Here is a 21,585-nt window from a genome sequence, read left to right on the forward strand (position 1 = left end):
AGATTCAGAGCAGAGCAGAGTCTTGGGAGCAGGATTACCTGGTTTTGTAGTGAGGTAGCCTCTCTAGGGAGAGTGGGCTACCCACGCTTGGAGTGAGAAGATGAGTTAAGGTCATGTCAGGGTTTAGAGCACTGGGCTGGCTTTTTGGAGGATCAAAGACAAAAGGCCCGTGTCCTTGCAGTCTCATTGCCTGCAGTTGGATTGCTGGGCCGTAATGTGCGAAAGGCAGGCAGGCATGGCCCTTTGTTCCTTCTTGGTTTCTGGTCCTGGGACTAACTCCTTACTCCTCTCGTATCTCCTCTGTCATCCTGAAGCAGGCCCCAGGCACGTGAGGTTTGCTTCAGCAAAGGGAGCTCGCTGTGGAGTCCTGATAAGCAGTGTTCCAGTGATATGAGGGGCCAGGCAGTTCCGTGCACATAGTTCAGCAGGTCTGATTTATCTTAATGGTGCTCTTCGGTGACAGTACTGAACTCTGCTCAGATGGGCTCAGACTCCAAGTACTGGTGGCTCGGTCTTGGGGATGTGCATTGGCAAGTTGGACAGAACAAATGTATTTCAGAAAAATAGCGGGTTACTTGTCCCTAAGTGTTGCTTTCCATTTGGGAGACAGCTGGGTGTTGGGCTTTTGTTTTGAGTGGCTAGCAGTCCTGCCCAGCCAGACCTCGGCTCTCCGGGCCGGGGCTCCGGGTCGGTGCGTGCATCAGCAGAGAGGAGGAACCCAGGGCACAGCCATAGGTGTCTCTGTTTGCAGGGTTGTAGGCTGATTCCACAGGCGTCCTAGTGGTGGCTTTAAAGATAGGAGGAGCCTTTGGAGAGGGCCTGGAGTGTGTCCTCCAAGGGAACTCATCCAGCATGTACAGCCGGCCTGGGGGGACTTGGCCAGTGCAAGTGGGCCAGGCCAGGTTGTCGCCAGCTCCCTGGGGCTGCACGCGCGTTCCAGTGCTAGTACTGGAGAGGTGCAGTGTGGGTATTAATGGCCTTCCACAGGCTTAGGGTCCAGAAATTTCAGCCCTGGTGGTGGGGCATGAGGGGAAGAAAATGTCGAGTTGGTGTGCCGGTGGTGACGAGCCCTGGCGTGGGTTCAAGTAGGGTAGGATTTCAAGTAGTTGTTACAATGTGGCGTATTTACTGGGCTCCTTCAGGTGGGAAATTTTAGCTTTTTTTCCGTTCTGAGGGAGAATTCGGGGCTCACTATTAAGCCTCTTCGTGGGGCTGCTCGAGTGTTGTTGCCCACAGTCCTGCTCTGAGGATTTTCTTACAATTCTTGTGACTTGAAGTTGAGCAAAATGGGAGTCCTCACCCCAGTGCCTGCTATTTTTGGGGTGGCTGTTTACAGGACACCCGGACCCCAGCCTGGTAATACCTGGGCTGCCTCACTCATTCATGTGTTCATACACCCATGTGTCGGGCCCCTGCTAGGGATGCTGTGATAAAGCCGACAGCGGCCTGCTCCTGCCTCCTTGGGGAGCATTAGGGCATACGACAGATGTTGCAGAAAAGTTTACACTGATAATTGGTTAGCCTTGGACGGACGTGCATTAGTGCAGATACACTGCACAAGACGTCAAACTCAGTGCCTTCCTGATGCCATTTAGAAGGGAAACCGTCAGGGTCATGGAAATGAGCAGAAGTGGTTACAAAGTAGCTCTAGTGTTCCTGTCGCTCTTCCCGTAGTGTGCAGCTGAGGTGTGATGCTCACCTCGCCTTGGTCAAGGTCCTGGTGAATGGCTTCACAGTGGGTCGAAGACCTGGCGCCCCGGCATTGTTCCCCTGGCCCAGCGCCCCTCAGGCCTCATCGTTTCCTGCCCGGGCCTCCTATCCCCCCTTCCTGCTGTCCAGTTTCTCTGCAGCCCAAGAGCTCTTTCTATAAAGCAGATCTGAGGATAGTGGCTGCTATCAGGATATCAGGACAGCCCACGCCTTCTTGGGGGGACTTCCTTTCGCCACACCCACTCTCGCCCACCTGCACAGGGCCAGCGCACACTGGCCTGCATGGCTCCAGCGGCCTCCCGTGCATCTCTGGGCAAGTCAGAAGCGGCCTTGGTGCTCCTCTCTCGGCCTTGAACCCACCGCTGGTGAAACCGGCCCTCCTCCCGGGACCCGCACTGTAGTGCCTTTCCCCTGGGCGAGAAGCTTTGGGAACCAGGCTCCCGAAACTGGACTTCCCGGACTTGCAACATTTTGCGTATATATGAGGGCAACATCTTGGGTGTATGTGTAGGCACACTTTTCGAGGGAGAGATGGCTTATCTCACATTCCCAAAGAAATGCAAGACCTGAAAGAACCACTGTCCCTGAGCTTGCTATTCCCTGCATCCTTTCCTCCCGCAGTTACATAAGAGCTTGGTGGATGACCGAATGTCCTAGATGTTTGGGCATTTTCCTTGTGCTTTTGTTCACGGATTCAGTTGGTGATATATGCAAAGATGCATCTCTAAAGAATGGAGTTCGCATGCCCAAAAGAAAACAGATTAAGGGACTGCTGAAAAGTTTTTTTTTTTTTTGCAGGGGGTGGGAAGGAGGTAATTAATGCAAAAAAGGGCGGGTGATAAAATCCTTTTGCTTTTGCTCTTACTCTTCGAAACCTGGCAGCCTGGCAGCCTGGCTCAGGACTCTCCACACCTGGGGACATACTTGATCTTGGCGATATTTGCGAAGCTGAAATTGAGATCGCAGGGCCCAAAGGACTGTGACGTCTCTGCTGCTGTGTGCCGCTTGTCTGAATGGATGGCCAGGCCCGTCCCGGGTCACCTCCCCCTGTGATGCCATTTCTAAAGAATGTTATTGTTGGGCCTCTTTGCTCTCCTTGGCCACTGCGATTTTCCTCTCCATTTCAGTTGAATTTACTTCTTCCGTCAATTGTTACTATTTGTTTCTTTTTTTCCCAAATCCTTCCTTAAAATCTCCCCTTTTAATTTTTAAATATCCCTTCCTGTCTATTGTATTTGGTAGTAAGTTAAGAACCAAACTTTTGTAATATTTTATTTTATTTTTTTGATGAGGAAGATTGTCCCTGAGCTAACATCTGTGCCAATCTTCCTCTGTTTTGTATGTTGGATGCCGCCACAGCATGGCTTGATGAGTGGTGTGTAGGTCCGTGCCCAGGATTTGAACCCGCAAACCCTGGGCTGCTGAAGCAGAGAGCGTGAACTTAACCACCACACCACTGGGCTGGCCCCTGTAGTATTTTATTCTTAAAAGAATATTTTAAGTTCCTCGTCTAGCATTTTGGCCATATCAGAAGTAAGAAGGTGGTCATTAACTTCCCTAAGTGTACTCTCGTCAGTGTAGTCATCACTAGAAATTTGTTAGGAGGGTAAAGGAGATAAGAATTATTTAAAAGTGGAATATGGTGCATATATGCTTATTATAACAGTAATACAGCATCTTTATTTCTAGTGTTTTCCTCAGGATGGTCGTTCCTGCCTGATTGGCTCTTAGAACTCTCTAAGTTTTGCTTAGACTCTGTTCTCCCGGCTCGGTGGGAGTGCAGGTTGCCGGCTGGTGACCTGCATAGGCTTCTTCTGAGTCCTCGACTGGTGTCACCACTTCTTAGATGCGTGTCCCTGTGTTCACTTTTCTCCTAGGTAAAATGGGAGTGATGATAATGGGCCCATCTCTTAACAGGTTGTGCTGATTAAAGGAGATTCTCCCTGTCTGGCGGACTGCAATGTGGGCCTTGCCCTGGGGCTGGTGGGTGTGGCTGCACATTTTTAGTTGTGTCTGCAAAACCTGCGGAGTGGTAGGTGGCAGCCCTGCGGTGAGGCACTTTAGGGGTTGTGTGACTGGACACGTCCACCGGTAGGCATGTCTTGGAGCGTTGCTTTTCCGAGTATTGCTGATGGCTACCGAGAGCAAGGAGACTCTTTTGTATCACACACACAACTGAGGAAAAGTTTCACGACATAGTATATATACCATACTACCCTTATGAGGTGTGATGTGCTCCAATATTTTCTTTTTCAACTAAAACACTAATTGGGACCTTCTCAGTCAATTTCACTGCTCACTAATGGGTTGTGGTAGCATGAGAGCCTGCTGTAGAGTAATGTGATGAATGAATACAGAGGATTGGAAATGATTAGTTTAGAGAATGTTTTAACACGTGTCCAGCGGTTAGGAAGACGTTCTGTTCAGCCTTGACCTGGAATTTGTGGATCAAAATCAGCGGATGCGTGTGACAGCCTAACGTGAGTGAGAAGACAGTGAAGCCAGCAATAGCACCCATCGCCTTGGAGTTTTTTTTTTTCTTCTCACGAGTGTTTCATATGACATGAAATCCTGAAATTGTTTCTTCCCACTGTAAATGAAGTACTTACTAGGTATCTCAATGCATGTGTGTGTATTTTTAACACAGCTTTAGTAAGGTATAATTTACATATCACAAAATTCACCATTTTAGTGTAGTTCGATGAGTTTTAATAAATGTATACAGCTAGACGACCATCACCACAATTTGGTTTCAGAACATTCCCATCTCCCATCATGCGCCCCCCCGCCCCGTGAAATGTCCCCTTTCCTGCTCCAGTCCCCGACAACCCTGATCTGCTTTCTGTCAGTGTATGTATTTTGGGATGCCTGCTTTTCTGGTTCCTCTTTGGGAAAGTGGGTTCCAGAAGTCAGACTCTCCTGGGAGTTGTCATTTCTCCACCTTCCCTGCTGAGAACTGCAGTGGTTGTGGTTCTACCTGGTGGCCAGCCTGCCTGGTCTGGAGCCCAGGGAGGAGGACCCACTCGGGTCCATGTGGAAGGGACTGGGTATGAGGGCTGGTCTGTGTGTGCGTGGGGTGGGTGCAGGGGGTTGTCAGAGAGCTGTGGAAAATCGGAAGACCCAGAGCTGACTTTGGGTCTCCTTGTGAGGGCCCTCCAGCCTGCACTGGCTCCCCTCCATTAGTGCTGTGCGTCCAGGATGCCATTCCTAACACAACAAGCCTGCGTTTCCTATTGCGCTGGTAAACAGATCCCGAGCACCTGTTACTCCTATCCCTGAAGAGGAAGCGATGCATCCGTCACGCTGCAGCTCACTCCCTTGGATCCAGGCTCTAGAGCCTCAGATCTGCACACCTGCTCAGAAGCATATTCTGTCGGGACAGAGACATCTGAGAACAGCTCTAGAGCTGCTGTAAACATATATTTGGTGGCAGACTCCAATCGCCATTGAGCAGGTCAAGTTTGTGACTCACCTTATGTGCGCAGCAGAGCACCTATGGGGGCACACCCTGGAGTCCCGTGGGGCACATCAGAGTTGGAGGAGATGCCGTTCTTGCCCGGAAGGAACAAACACTAGAGGAGATGTGATGTGAACAAAATAACCATGTTCTGCTTATAGTTTTAATAAATGTCTCAAAAGGAGAGAGAAAGTGCTGAGGCTGGCCAGAGAAAGGACAGCTTACTTCCTGCTGGGATGGGCTGGGTCTGGACAGGAAGAATCTGGGCTACATCCTGGAAGGATTTGAACAGGAATGGGGTGGGAGGGAAGCACAGCAAGGGGAAATAACAATCCAAGTTTGGGAATAGCAGTTCCCGTGGGTCACTGAGAATGCAGATGGATATGGAGGGGCCAGAGGGAAGCAGAGTTCCCTGCATGAGGTTTTGTGGTCTTAGAAACCTGCCTCTTCCAAGATCCCCACTAGGGGCTTGTGGAAGACGGCTTCTCAGGCTACGCATTTCTCAAGTGGCCTCAGTCTCAGCCGGAGGATTTCATTGTGACCCTTCATAGAATCAGACAATTACAGAGCTAGATGAGACCCTAGAGCTGTGCTGTCAGTGCAGTAGCCACAGCCATGTGGACAATGAGCCCTTTAGTCATGGCGAGCCCAAAATGAGAGGGGCTCTAAGTGTAAAACACACACTGGATTTCAAAGACTTTGTACAGGGGCCGGCCTGGTGGTGTAGTAGTTGAGTTTGCACACTCTGCTTCAGCAGCCCGGGGTACTTGGGTTCGGATCCCAGGAGTGGACCTACACACCGTTTGTCAAGCCATGCTGTGGCGGCATCCTGTATACAAAATGGAGGAAGACTGGCACAGATGTTAGCTCAGGGACGATCTTCATCATCAAAAAAAAAAGACTGTACAAAAAAAGAATGTAAGATATCCCCTTCCTAATTTTTATAATCATTACTGTTGATAATTTCAATATATTAGATCTAATAAAATATGTTATTAAACTTAATTTCACCTGTTTCTTTTTGCTCTTTTAAGTGTGGCTACTAGAAATCTTTGAATTAAGCATGTGGCCTTTACTGTATTTCTGTTGGAGAGCACTGCCTTAGAGAATTCTTACCAGCTGGGCTCAAGTTAGTCTGTCTTTTACTCTGAATTGTGTCGCTAGAGCTCACATATGGAGGTGATCAAAATGTTTTCACTTATCTCAGGACTGCACTTGATGGGCTTGATGAAAGATGCTTTTTCTGTTATTTTCACGGCAGGGGACCCTGCTGGGTGAGGCGCTCAGACAAATGGCTGTGCTGTGGTGTCCCTCTGGGTGTGGCTTCCTTTGGGTGGTAGACTGGAGTCTTGGCCTGGGATCGGCTTGCTCAGCTCTGTGTTCTAGCACCTGAATCCCAGGCTTTTAAACTATGTTCTACTTGTACAGTATTATGCTGCTAAATCAGAATAATATCTTCTCCCAGTTTTCAGAGGAAAATAATAACATGGAATGAATATGAATGTTTATAGAGTCTGCAATAAGTTCTGGAAACCTTGACATTGGTCACAGCCTTTCAGCCCACCACGCCATAGTAAAGATGAGAAAGCTGAGGCACAGTGAGACAGCCATTTGCCCCGGCTCATCCTTACTTGTAAGTGCTTCAAGTAGAGTTTCCTCAATTGGAAGCTTTCCTCTCATAAAGTTTCAAAAAGTTGCTGTTGTCTATGTCCATTGTTAATGTGACTCAGCAAAATATCTACTGAGGGACCTTACGCTTATTTAGTCACCAGTTCATGGTCTTTTTCAGGTGTTGTGACTTCCCTTCACCAGGGCCTGAGCCCGTCTGAAAACCAGCAGGATGGATGGGGACGCAGAGCCCCAGGGAAGTTTGCTGCTCTTTCAAAATACCTCCTAGACTGGTTTGTCTTAGGACAGTTTATTCTTTGCTGGAGGAAAGAACATCTTGCCAAGATCTTGCCTCTGCCCTGGACTCTCCCTTCCTGGCAGACAGGCCCACACTCGGGAAACCATAGTATAGATCAGAAGTCGGCTTGGTCAGTAGAGAATCGGAACAGAAGGGTATGACAGGTCTGCAGGGACATTTCACCCAGCTCTGGAGCCTGCTAAATTGTCTAAGAGAGCTGTCTGAGGGAGGGGTGACCATAGCACCTGGGCGTCCCGAGCCCAGCTTTTCTTACGATCCAGGCCTTGTGAACTCAGTCAAATTCTAAATGCCCCTTTCTCTCTCCGATCTGTCCTCGTCCAACTGTTCCTTGACTGTTAATTGGCTCCGTTCTGGTTTTCTTATAGTATCAGTTTCTGAAATTGGCTTGATTAATTTATCAAACACTTTAATGAAGGCCTGTTGTGCATGAGAGCTCTGACTTAAAAAGACAAATTAGAGAAACAGCATCCTTTTTCTCAAGGAACTCACTGACCGAAAAGGGAGGTGGCCATGTTAAACAATGATTACACTACAAAGGGGTAAGCACTGGCGATAACAGAAATATGGACAGTGGTCCTGCTTACCCCCTCCCTCTCGAGACTCCGTGGTGGGGCAGGGACAGACTGTCCAGTCCTCGCCACAAAAGGTCTGTGCTTGGCTACCTTGGCGTGAATCACTAAGGATGCTCATGTAATCAAATGAGATTAAATATTCAGGCTTTTCACAGATTCTGATTATTTCTCTCCTTTGTCCAGATCTCCAAATGTGTTAGCCAGCCAACTGCTCTAACAAACAGCTCAAAATCTCAGTTGCTTAACAGAGTAAAAGTTTCTTGCTCATGTCAGTTCAGTATGGGTCATGGAGGTGGGGAAGGGGCTTCCTAGACCCTCTCATCCATGTGGTCATTCAGGGACCCAGGCTTCTTCCATGGTGTGGCTCTCCCAGCTTTTCAGGCTTTGCCGTTGTCTTGGTCCAGTTGGGCTGCTACAACAAAACGTCACAGACTGAGTGGCTTATAAACAACAGAAATTTATTTCTCACAGTTCTGGATGCTGAAGTCCAAGATCAGGTTGCCAACATGGTTGGGTTCTGGTGAGAGCCCCCTTCCTGGTTCATAGGCAGCAACTTCTTGCTGTTACCTCACATGGTGGAAGAATTAGGGAGCTCTGTGGGGTCTCTTCTATAAGGGCACTAATCTTATTCATTCATCAGGGCTCCACCCTCATGACCTAAGCACCTCCTAATGGCCCCACCTCCTAATACCATCACATCCCGCATTGGGATTTCAATGTATGAATTTGAGGGGACACAAACATTCAGACCGTAGCAGGCATCCTTCACTGGGTCCTTTGTTTTTGGCTGACAGGCAAGGGAAGAGAGAGGGCATGGAGAGTCCTGTAAGAAGCTTACTTAAGGGAACAAGCCTGGGAAGGTTGTATATTACTTCTGCCCGCAGCCCATTGGCTAGAGCCCGGTCACATGGCCCCACCCATCTTCACAGGAGGCTGGGAAGTGTGATCTTTCTGTGTGCCCAAGAGGAAAAGGAAGCAGGCGTTTGGTGGAAAGTTGCTACTCCATTGCTTTGGGTGACGGATGCTGACTTAAAGGAGACAGCCTTTAAATCTTGGCTCAACTGATTGATCAGGACTGTTTTATTGTGAATATTGAAAGATGTGTTTGGCATGATTCTCAGTGGAGTTTTGTGACCTGATTGATATCCCTGTTGGGGTATCAGTAACGCTGACCTTTCGAACTTGGGTAATTTGACTGTGAACAGGTTCTACCATCTCCCTTCAGGCTAGCTGGCTCATTTCTCCACTGTGAAAAGCTGTGCTCTGTGGAACATGCTGGTACCTGGCTTTGCATGTGGAGGTTCAGGAAGCCAAATGCATCCTCCCTAAATGATATATTCCTAGGAATGACACTTAGAAAAATCTCAGTAACATCTACCTGGTTGAGGCACAAAGGATAGTGATAAAACTTGATACTGAAGCCGCGAGTCTGGTGGCGGGACTTTTATTTTTTGACTCGAAGATGTGGAGACTGGAGGTCTCCCGCAAGTGCAGTTTTGTGGTACTTGAGGGAAGGGGTTCACCCGCATCCGCTTCTCTGTGGTCATTTGTCTTGTGGATTCACTGCCATTTGCAAAACCTCAGCGCTTCCCCTTTCCTTGAGATGTGTCTGAGGAGCCATTTACTGTTCAGATTCTTCTGAGAATTTGTCCATGAACCGTAACTGGTAGTTTTGTGTTGGAGTCAATGAAAAGACTGACAATGGATAGTTTTTTTTTTTTTTTTTTTTTTAATTCTCAGGAAGACTTAATCTTTTTACACGGAAATCACGAATGTAATTCAAGAACGACTCTGAGACTCTTATCAATAAAATTGGGTCACTCATGCTGCGTTAATACACTGAAATGTCAGTTGCAATGTTTAGACTGAGTTCTAGGTGTGATTACTCTTTACCCTAAATTCTAGAATTGGGACTCGATGATGATTGCCAAATCAAGTATGTACATATTCTAAATAAATATCTGGAGTTAAAATGTAAGTCCTGTGATTGTTCGAGTGGCTTTTCAGGACTAATGTGGCAGGTTTGTGGTACATTCACTGCTATTTTAAACTTGACAGAGAAATTAGGAATCCTAAGAGCTTCTTAACTTCATTTTTTGGGGCGACCACCGTCTCTGGGAGTCTGCTGAAAGCCCTGGACTGTGCTCATCAATGTTTTTGTGCAATTTCAGGAAGTTCAGAGACCCGCTCACTGCTAAGGGAGAAGCCCAGCTCTCAGGTGTCGGTGTTATGCCACTGAAGTGGGAGAAGGAGCTAGCACAGCAAGCAGGGTCTAATTCAGCACATAGTGATCACGGACAGACTGGTGTCCGTGTTCCAGTGGCTTTGAAAGTCAGGTGTGAGCCTGTATGAGCCAGGTATGTTAGAAAAGGTGAAGGAAGTTATTATAACTTCTTGAGGATTGGTTTGGGGACTGAAATTGAGATGAATAGCACCCTCTCCGAATAGCATATTAAAAATAAGCATGAATTGGAAACATAAAGTTTGTCTGGTGCCAAGTGACTGGAAGGTGTAGTATAAGTGCCATAGGATTGCTCTGGCCTCTTTTTGATAAAGAAAATGTGTTCAGGATCAGTGTTTATACTTTCCTCTCTGCTCCCACCTTCTGCTGCCCACCTCCGCTTTTCTGCAATTTGGTATGGTTGCTGTCGGATATTCCAGCCGCCTGAACCTGGCTGGGAAGGAGGCCTGGTCTTCGAGGCACTAGGCTGCCACTGACTGCTCTGCCACCCCTTCTGGACCTGCAGTCTCCCCAGGGCTGGCTGTGGTCCGCAGAATAATGGCCTCCCAAGATGGCCATGTCCTGATCCCTGGAACCTGTATGTACATCACCTTATATGGCAGAAGGGACTTTGCACATGTGACTAAGGATCTTGCAATGGAAGATGATCCCGGATTATCCAGGTAGGCTCAGTGTAATCACAAGGGTCTGTATAAGTGGAAGAGCGGGGCGGAAGAGGGAGAACCAGAGAGATGGAATCCCGAGAAAGACTCGGGCCGTGGCTGGCTTTGAAGCTGGAGGGAGCTGCCACGCAACGCAGGCAGTCTTTAGAAGATGGAAAAGGCAAGAGAACGGATTCTCCCCTAGAGCCTCAGAAGGAATGCAGCCTTATGGACTCTTTGGTTTTAGTTCAGTAAAACCAATCAGTCTTCTGATCTCTGGAACTAACACGATAAATTTGTATTGTTTAAAGCCACCGAGTTTTTGGTAGCTTGTTACAGCAGCAGAAGGAAATGAATCCAGTCTGAAGCAGAGTCTGTTGGAGAAATGAGAGGGAGGCAGGAAGGGAGCGGAAGGAGCTGGGCTCCGTGCTGTAATTAAAGAGGCCACATCCAGCTAACATGACCCTGTGGCGTTTGTCTGACCATTCCCATTTTAAAGATGAGGAGATCAAGGCCCAGAGAGAGATGAAATGACTCATCCAAGGTTCCATGGTAGTAAATGGAGCTCTTAGAACTGGCACTGACTGAAATGGCCCAGTGCCATGTTTTATTTTTGTTTTTTTTTTATTTTTAAGATTGGCACTTGAGCTAACAACTGTTGCCAATCTTTTTTTTTCCCCTTTGTCTTCTCCCCAAAGCCCCTCAGTACATAGTTGTATATATTCTAGTTGTGAGTGCCTCTGGTTGTGCTATGTGGGATGCTTCCTCAGCATGGCTTGATGAGTGATGCCATGTCCGCGCCCAGGATCCGAACCAGCGACACCCTGGGCTGCGGAAGTGGAGCGCGCAAACTTAGCCACTCGGCCATGGGGCCGGCCCTGAGTGCCACTTCTTAAAGAGCCCTACAGGATGCAACAGGCAAAAGGGAACAAAAAGAAAGCAGTCTGTGCCATCCATCATTCTCTCTCTTCTTGTGGACCAACTCTGGTAAGAATAGCCAGCAAAACATATTTGTTTCCTCTGCTGAGGCCAAGAAAAGCCATTTGTTAAGGGGAGACTCTGCAATGGGAGTATCTTTGAGTGGTGGTTGAGGGCAGGGAAGGCAGGGGACCGTCCTGTTGATGTTGCTCGGATGGCAGGGAGGCAGAGTGAGGAGACTAGTGAGAGCTGGTCCTTAAGGTCCAATATTAGGGCATGCTTGAAGCGTGGGAACAGCTAGGACCCTGCTTCTCAGTTCGTTGCTTACCATGTTTCCCCAACTCTCCTGCATTCTGAAAATGCTATTAAGCTTGTGCTATACTCCCCTACCGACCTGTTCCCTGAAAGTCAAGCATGCTTGTGCCGCACAGATTTATTCGCAGCCCTTGCACAAATGCGTTAAAGGTATCCCCAGACGGTGATGAAGAAGACTCTCTCTTAGCTCACTGGTAGGAGTGTGTGCTGCTGGTAAAGCACTTTGCAGTATATATCAAGCTGTTACTGTAAGCTCACATCCATTATTTACAATAAACAGCAGAAAATTGGGACTACCTAAATAGATGACTTAAGGTGCCTGGTAAATAAGTTATGGTTTACTGCACATGATGGAAGAGTTCAACATGATCTAAAGTGATGCTGACAGGGTTTAAAGGGCATGAGCAAATAAGCAAATGAAAAAAATCAGTGTGTGAAATTACATCTAGTATGATATCAGCTGTGGGAAAATGTAGGAAAAAGAAGGGAGGAAAATACGCTAAAACATGAATCCAGGGCTTCTGGATCATAGGTGATTTTATTTCCTATTTTTTATACTTTACTGTCTGAATTTTTTTTTTCCTAGAGAAGATTCGCCCTGAATTAACATCTGTTACCAATCTTCCTCTTTTTTTTATTTTTTATGTGAGCTGCTGCCACAGTATGGCCACTGACAGACGAGTGGTGTGGTTCTGTACCCGGGAACCGAATCTGGGCCACTGAAGCGGAGTGTGCTGAATTTTTTACGCTGAATTTAAGATATGGACAAGCATATAGATATATACAAAGTCATATCCTTCAACTTTGTAAATTTACTTCTGGGAATCTTGCGAAGAAAATAATTTTAAATACAGATCATGAGCTTTATACGCAGAGATGTTCCTTTCTTCATAGTTTTTTTTTAATTGAGATATAATTCACATATAAAATTCACTGTTTAAAGTGTACAGGTTATTAGTTTTTAATGTAGTCACAAAGTTGTGCAACTATCCTCACTACCTGGTTCCAGAACACTTATCACCCCCAAAGGAAACCCATACCCATTAGCAGTCACTCCCTATTCTCCTTTCCCCCAGCCCCTGACAGCCACTGATCTACTTTCTGTCTTTATGGGTTTGCCTATTCTGGATGTTTCTTACAGATGAATCCACGCAACATGTGGTCTTCTGTGTCTAGCCTTTTTCACCCAGCACAGTGACATCCATGTTGTGGCATGTGTCAGTACTTCATTCTCTTTTTATGGCTGAATAATATTCCATTGTGTGGATAGACCATGTTTTATTTATCCATTCATCAGTTGACGGCCCTTAGTTGTTTCTGCCTTTTGGCTGTTGTGAATAATGCTGGTTATGGACATTGTTTTGTGTGGACATATGTCTTCATTTCTCTTGAGTATACACCTAGGCATAGAATTGCTGGGTTGTGTGGAAACTCTGTGTTTAACTGTTTGAGAAATTGCTGAACAGTTTTCCAAAGCAGCTCTCATGAATATTTTTATTAGTGGAAATTAGGAAATGATATACCTATCAATAGTAGGAGAGTGCTCAGGTAAATTATATTAATCCCCTTAGCAAACTGCGAAAACGCAAGTTATTTATTCCTAGACCAGGTGCTGCACGTCAAAGGCAGTGGAGACAGAGTAATTGTTCTCAAGGAGCTAAAGCTGTTCAGCTGTTCCAGGTGATGTTTACAAATAGTTTATAACAAGGGGGTGCAGAAGGACGGAATAATTCTGCTATAGTGTAGGCCATCTCCAGTAATTTTGGGAGCGACTCAAGGTATAAATTAATAAGTAAACATGTTACAAAGCTGAGTGAAAAAGGCAGGATAGAAAATTATATATACTGTATGATCGTGTTTATGTCAGAAAAAAACCCAAAAAGAACACATAAAAAAAAGAGATGGAGGAAAACACACCAAAACAGGAAGAATGGTTGTATTTGAGTGGTGGTACAAATGGACATTTCTCTCCTATTTAGGTGCATTCCCTCAACTTTCTGTAATGGAAACAAAAATGTCCCCTAGTCTGTGTCTGGTGACTGAGGAAAGGAATTGGTGGGAAAAATCTAGCATCAAGTTTTGGGGAGATGAGAACTCAAGAACCTGGCATACTTGTGGGTGAAGATGGCACCTTGGGCTTGCCTTGGGGAGAACTTGTAACACCAATCCAGGGGTCGGCCCTGGCAAACTCAGTGCTGTGTACTTTTGCAGAGAGCCACTGTGCTTGAGGAAGAGCCATTGGACAGCAGTGTCTCCAGCCAGTTTGGCGGGGGGGGGGGGGGTGACCATTGGCAGGATGAAGGGTCACGAGATTGTCCTGGATGAACCCACCACGTTGCTGACGGGGCTGGTTGTCCCTGGCTGAGTCTGACATCTTTCCTGAGTGGCTCCCAGCCTCACCCTGACATGCAGGAATCATGCTTTTCAGCTAACAACAGCCAGAAAGCACTCCTTGCTGAAAAGCCAGCACCAGAAGCACTCCACTATTCTAGGCTCCAGACGCCCAGACATTACCCTTCTGACAGTGAAACGGGAGCCAAGATTTATTCAGCTCTCCTCATTGTCGCAATGTGACCAAATAGATTCTGAAACTGAATAACTCATTTGAAGTGATTTACTCATTACTGAAGTAATGTTACCCACTAACACCTTTCTTGGGAGAAAAACACCATTTTGATATTAGTACAGTTTTGAATATTAGTGTTGGCGTGTGCTGTGCAACAGAAAACCACGAAGTCTGTCCCATAAATATTTTGGAATGATAATTAGGACAATAAATTTAGACATTCTCAGTGCTATTGTTGAAAATCATGCCAAAATTTGTCTGTATATAATGAAGTTGCAACTGTCTGGAAGTCAGGAGGGTCTGTCGTCCTGATAGATAGATGGATGAATCAAAATAGCAGTGTAGATGTTTATTTTAATGTTCTTGAATAGGACGAAAAAACTTTCTGTGCATTTCACTGTCTCCTAATAGAGGACAACCTGGATCATCACCACAAATGTCTCCTATGGCATCTGATAGACTGGGAAAGGATGTCAGGGCTTATGTATTTTATTAGTTATCTGTTGCTGTGTCACGGATTACCCTGAAATTTGGTGGCTTCAAATGTCAGTGAGCATTATGTTACATTATTTCTGTGGTGCAGGAGTTTAGGAGACGTTTATCTGGGTGACCCTTGTTTGGGGTCTCATGAGGTGGTGTGGTCAAGATGTTGGCTGGGGCTGCAGTCATCTGAGGGCTTGACTGGGGCTGGTGGACCCATTTCCAAGGTGGTTCACTCATGGCTGGCAGGTTGGTGCTGGCTGTTGGCAGGAGTCCTCAGTTCTTCTCTATGTGGGTCTCTCCATTGGGCTTCTTGAGTGACCTCGCAACATGGCTGCTGGTTTCCCCTAGAGCCAGCAATCCAAGAGAACAAGGTGGAAGCACAGTGTCTTTTATGACTTTACCTCAGAGGCCGTACACCCTCATTTCCACACTATCCTGTTGGTTGCACAGCTCAGCCCTGTTTAGTGTGGGAGGGGACTCCACGAGGATGGAAACACCAGGAAGAGGAGGCATTGGGAGCCATCTTAGAAGCTGGCTGCCATGGGTGTCCCGCTGCACATGAGTGTGTTTCACAGTGTAATGGATGAATCTACTGAGTGAGTTTGTGTGCTTCTCCCTGCTGTCAGCTGCTGCCTTTGCTGCATTCTCCCTGCACAAGGGATCCCTGTCCTTGCCTTCTAGTTTACCACTTCTGTCTTTTGAGAATTGGAAAATATCATCGTTGAGCCTGTTCGCACTACTGTCAAGTGAGTAAATGGGCTAAAAGTGTGGCCCTGTGGACTGAGGAGACTAACAGCAAGGATTCGGTAACTTCTCTGTGGGTGCAAAGACCTTGCTCTTGCTAATGAGCTGGACTCCGAGAGGCGTGACTCCTCATTGGCTTGCTTCTAGGTTCTCATTCCTTGGATGGTCATGCAAACTCCATGCTCTGTTTAGAAAGGAAGTGGAGTCAGAGACATGGATTCCGAAAGAAAATTCACCAAAAGGATAGACGTATCAGTTTGTTTAGTTTTGGAACCAGGAGTGTGGAAGTGTTATTATGATTACCTACATTGTTTATTGGATAGAAAACTGAAAAGTACGAACTTACAATAGTTTTATAACAGTTCTGAATTGTACAGTAAGTGAATTGGGCTCAGCAGTGCTGTAAGGTCAGGTTTCCCACCTATATTTGTTGATTCAGTGGGATCATATATGTAAACGTGCTTAGAATGAGCCTGTGCTTGGGCATTTTTCTCTAGGAATCTAGGATAGCAGAGATGTGCTCCGGACTCGATTTATCTTAAAGTAGCTTTGTTTTCCTGGTGGTTTGTTCCCATTTCAGGTCTTGAATCATGCACAACACCCTGCCATTACCTGCTCGACTTGGAACCATGCCACCATCACACATTCCCAACCTGTAAAGGAATTGTGCTGTGGACGTTGGTGTTTCGGGATGGGACAGATGGCCTGCGATAGGCTCATCTTGTCGTGTTGTGGGTTTTTGAGTACATCGTATCTGGGAGGGTGTCCATGGCATATTTTCCCTTCTGTATATTTCTGTTTTAAAACTGACTCTAACTCCTTAAAACCATATGTTTAAGATGAAGATGAACTCAATCAGTGCCGTTCTGATAGCATTTGTTAATTTCTAAATGCTACTGGGAGAGACAGAGCCTTGTTGTCGAACCAGTTTGGGAAAAGAACATGTTCAAATTCATACTGGTCTTGTAGGGTTTAGCTCTGGCTGTGGTGTCTCACTTTCCTGGGGCCAGGGACTTGAACAGAAGATGTGGGAGGATTGAGTTAGTGAAATTTAGGTTATTGGATTCCCATGCATACCAGTCAGTGTGCATTTATAGAGACAACCGAATAGATGGCTGCCCAGACTCAGACAATTATAGGTGTGGCCTGTTTTATACAACAGCTGTCTTGTCAATCAGCGTGATCGTCGGGGAAGGGGGGAGTTCTACTTAAAGAAGCCCATCTGGAAACCATTCCCTTTATCTATCTGTGTCAAGCCAAGGTTTCCTTAATCAGATGTGCTTCAAGGAGAGAGGTCTGTAGACAATGTGCGTTTGTCGTTTTTCTCCTGAAAACCAAAAGGACCCTTTGCAGTTTCTGATTCCTACTGTATAAGGAATGTAGGCAGTATGTAGTAGGCCTCTCCTTGTGGTGTTACTATGCTTGTTTGGCTTTTTGCGTTTGGCCAGTGGTTCCTGTTTCACTCCTTAATGTATGACCACTGCTAGATGAAACTTAGAAATACATTTTAGGTAGATTTAAGCTGTAATGTATGGAAACTGAAAGTTGTGAGGGGGGAACATTTGTCAGGGAATGAGAACGAAACATAGTGCTCTCCTTTTGTTGTGGAAGAGCCACATTCCATTGTCATCACCTCATTAAACATACTGCTTAGAAGAAGATGCTGGTTTTACCTGTTTTGTAATTGTCAATATCGCTTGTCGCTGGTGTTTCAAGTTGCAGTTCGAGATAGTAATGCTTTTAACTGTGAGTGTACTGATAATTGTTACTGAGTGTTATTTAGGCAAAGCCAGTGAATTAATTTTCCAACCGAATGGTTGGAGCCAAAGCAGTCAGTTAGATAAGATAATATATAATTTTGTATTAATACCTAACTCTAGAGTCAATTCAGCAAACTTGTATGAAATTGACCTTTCAAATTTGCTTTCATAATTTTATTTTTCAGGATAACAAAGCCATTGACCTTTGCCGATTGTGTTGGGGACGAACTCCCTTTAGGATGGGAAACTGTATATGATAAACAAATTGGAATTTATTACATGGACCACATAAATAGTAAGTAGAGTGCCACATTTGAGTTATATGTGAATGAGTTTTCATGTTGATCTCAAAGATGCTCAAAACTCTTTATAGAGCGAACCAATTGTTCCTGTTGAACACAGCATTAACTGGGATTTTATCAATGTAATCTTCAGTTTTCATTAGCTGAGTTCTTTAAACAGTGAAGCAGTTACGTAGCTGCCTTGCTTGGCTGTTGCTCAGGACTGCATGGAATATGTTTAACGGAGGGTTTTCATATCTAATAGAAGAAATACATTTCCCAGGCAGTCTGGAAATAGAAATATCTTTCGTAATGAGAAGGTGGTTTATTGCAAAGTGGAACTTACAGCTTCTTGAAACAATAAATGCCCAAGTGGTTACCTTAACTTCGTTTTGGTCTTATATGTTTAATTTTAACTTGAATACACCAAACCTTCTTTGTGAAGGGAAAAAAATGGTGTAAAGACTACAGCTAAAATAATGGGTCCTCGGCCATGCCAGCCTTCTTTATAGAATGGTTTTGAGCAGTGGTTCTCGCCGGGGCTGGTTTTGCCTCCCAGGAACAGTTGGTAATGTCTGGAGGCATTTTCGATTATCACACCTGGGGGGTGCTACTGGCATCTAGTGGGTGGAGACAAGGGATGCTGCTAGACTTCCTGCAGTGCACTGGACCGCCCCATAGCAAAGAATGAGCCCACCCCAAATGTCGATGGTGCCAAGGTTGACACACCCAGGCTCAACAGGCTCCGTTGTGTTCTAGATCTGTTCTCCACCCCTCACTCTTGGCTTTCTGCCTCTTCATCAGTCTTCCTCGATCAGGTACCAGCTGGGGATCTATTTCTTTCTCAGATTCACACTTACTCTCTCGCTCTCATTTGTACCCCAGCTGCCCTCAGTGTTTCTGTCATTGTCATTTTTTACTATTGGGGGCATGAGCGTGGCTTCCCCTTAGCATGCTTTCCATCTTCCCATTTATTAGGTGTGGGGAGGCTGGGAGGGCCTGAAGATGCACGATGCCCAGCACGTGAGTGACTTCACAGCTCTTTCCTTACTCCTTATGGCCCCTTAGTGCGATCCACCCAGGTTGGTGTCTTTAGGGCTGATTCCTGCATTGTCACTTGCTGGCTGGCCTCCGAGTTCAAGGTTCAGAAACCTGAATGGCAAGGCTTCCTGTGTCAGTCCCAGGACAGTGGGGTTTCTGAGACGTGGCACTCAGCCTCACACTCACCCAAAGATTGGGCGGTGGGGGTAAGTACTGCTCTGGCCCCGTTGCCCTCCCTGGCAGTGAGCCAAGTGTCAAGAGGGCTTCTGGGTGGAGCCACCACCCACTGGATAGTGCGTGGTGCTTAGCGAGGCTCTAGCTGAGGGCAGCCCTCCCCGTGGCCTGGCTGACATGATGCCTCTTGTCTTTGTGGGTTTGGGGTGTCTGGCCATCTGGGCTCGCCTTCGCAGCGGCTGGCGGGCCACCCACCAGGTGCGTGCTGTGGGCCTGGGCACACGTGCACCGCGGCTTCCTCACCACGCTCTCGCCTACCTGGGCCCAGGTGGTATTTCTGACCTGCATCGGCCTCTGCGCTACACAACCTTTCTGGAAAGTTTGCCTGCCTGCCGCCGAGGCCCAGGACCTATTCTGGCTCATCTCTCTTGTAAACCCACCTTGCTCGTCCCTCCGTGCCCCCTTTGCTGTGGGGGTTCCTTACTCGCCTGCCTGCCGAGGCATGGCAAGTGTTATAGAGTGCCTCTCTGTGCTGACCACTCTTTAGGCTCTGGGGACATGGGAAAGTGAGACCCAGTCTCCACCCTCAAGGATTCGTCATGACACTCCGTGATGAACTGAGATGTGGCCATGAACCCTAAAACTGAGTAATCACCAAGGACTTTCTTCTGGCCACTTGAGTATAACTGGAATAACCCAGCACCGTGGGGATGTGGGTGAAGACATCAGCTCCAGGGTCATGCCACCCCCTTCCTCTGAGACCTTCAGAGAACCCAACTCTTTTTTTTTTTTTTTTTTTGCGGGAAGAAGAAAGGTTATGGTAATAATTTGTACATGGGCCACAGACCCCATTCCAGAAAACTTGTTCCCGAGAACCCAATTCTTGGTTGCATAGCTTTAAAGGCACATAATCTGAGTCGTCAAATGGTCACTTGGACCCATGCAGGTCAACAGTGGCGTGAGGGACCAGAAGGCCCCTGGTTCGAGTGCCTTCGAAGTCCCTGAGAGCCTCCAGTGCGCTGCCCGGGGTGCCCACAGCACGTGCATGGCCGCGGGCCCCAGACGCGCACCCGGGCTCGGGCGGGACTGAGCGTGGTTGGTGTGTTTGGTTTCCTTTCCCTGTGGGAGCTTTTCAGGCCCTGCGAGGCTTTCTAGGAGGGGCCCTGGGGTGGCAGTGTGCAGGGGGCAGGGGATGTCGGCAGGAGGGGCTTTGAAAAGGAGAAGGTAATTGAAACATCCTAGCAAGCACTCTTTCATGTGTGTCTGGGAAAGTGAGCATGACTAAAATTTATCTTTTTAACCATTTTGAGGTGAAATGCACAGAACATAAAACTAACCATTTTAAAGTGTACGGTTCAGTGGCATTTGGTGCATTCACAGTGTTGTACAACTACCACCTCTGTCTAGTTCCAGAATGTTTCACCACCCCAAGGTAAAACCCCGAACCCAATAGCAGTCACTCCTCATTCCCCTCCAGTCCCTCAGCCTCTGGGCAACCATGAATCTCCTTTCTGTCTCTCTGGACTTGCCTCTTCTGCACGTTTCATCTGAATGGAATCATTCAATATGTGACCTTCTGTGTCTGACTTTTTTCACTCAGCATGAGGTCTTCGAGGTCCATCCGTGTTGTCACGTGTATCAATACTTTATTTCTTTTATGGCTGGATACCATTCCATTGTATGGGTAGACCACATTTTATTTCTCCATGCATCAGTTGATGGAATTCAGGTTGTTTCCACCTTTTGGCTGTTGTAACAGTGCTGCTCAAGCACACTTTAAAAGAATAATTTTGCATATTTTTTTAGGATTTGTGTAGGGGAATTTTATGAGCATTTCCTTCCTATGAACTCTCGCTTGTTTTGTTTTGGCTGCCAGCAGCCTGCATATATTTACCAGTATGTCATCGTTATAATATAGGAGCCGCCATGGCCTGGGGTCTCTAAGTTTGGAACAGGGGCTCTGCTTTCCAATTTTTACTTCATTTAGGGTGGCACTTCCGTTGAGATCTCCACTAGGAGATTTGTTGTAATGAAGGAGGGTCGCCTTTCCCAAGTCTGGATGTCTTTCCCCTTTGCTTGCTCTGCCTCCTCAATCTAAGGACCTGATTTGGGGACCGTAGTCCTCTGTCTGTGGAGCAGACTGCCCCTTCCGTTCCTTGTTCAGTGACCCTGCAGTCAACAATTATTGATTGCCTTCTGAATTCCAGACTAATGAAAGGTCCTGAGAATATAAAGATGACTGAGGCTGTGTACCTGCCTTCTAGGGGCTCATAGTTTAGGTGGGAAACAAATTCAAAAACAATTTTATGTGCCAAGTTGTAAGTGGTCAGAACAGCAGTCCTAGCCGTTGAATGGAGACGTGGGTGCTTGAAGGGGCAGAGAAGGCTTCAAAAAAGAGGTGCCTTTGCAAAGGGAGTTGGAAGATGGTAAGGTTTCCTGGAGGGCAGAAGAGGAAAGAAGCAGCATAAGCAAAGGCACAGATGAGTGTTTCCACAGATGAGGACTTTGGAAAAATTCAGTCTGTTTAGAGGATGTTTATGGGGAAAAGGACAGAAACTCGAAATGAAGCTGGCAAGTTAGTTTCAGGACTCGTGTATCACGTGGAGGAGATGGGACTCTGTGCTTTAAAAGAAGTTCATGTGTTAAAGAACTGCAAGCAGAGTTAGAAAGGTAACTTTGGTGAGTGTGCCGAGGATGGCTTTTGGTGGGGTGAGAGAGGAAGCCTGGATGTTCTTGGAGAGAGATCATGAGGGT

General features: G+C 46.7%; 1 protein-coding gene across 2 annotated transcripts in view; it reads left to right on the forward strand.

The window, feature by feature from the left end:
* Positions 1-21,585, forward strand: part of WWC3 (WWC family member 3) — a 117,139-nt gene that overhangs the window by 27,436 nt on the left and 68,118 nt on the right. For both annotated transcript variants that reach the window (XM_070606126.1, XM_070606127.1), the window contains exon 2: positions 17,521-17,630. In XM_070606126.1, coding sequence (XP_070462227.1) covers positions 17,521-17,630 — 110 coding nt within the window. The remainder of the gene's footprint in view (positions 1-17,520; positions 17,631-21,585) is intronic.

This window comes from Equus przewalskii, chromosome X (genome assembly GCF_037783145.1).
Source record: "Equus przewalskii isolate Varuska chromosome X, EquPr2, whole genome shotgun sequence".
Taxonomy (NCBI): Eukaryota; Metazoa; Chordata; class Mammalia; order Perissodactyla; family Equidae; genus Equus; species Equus przewalskii.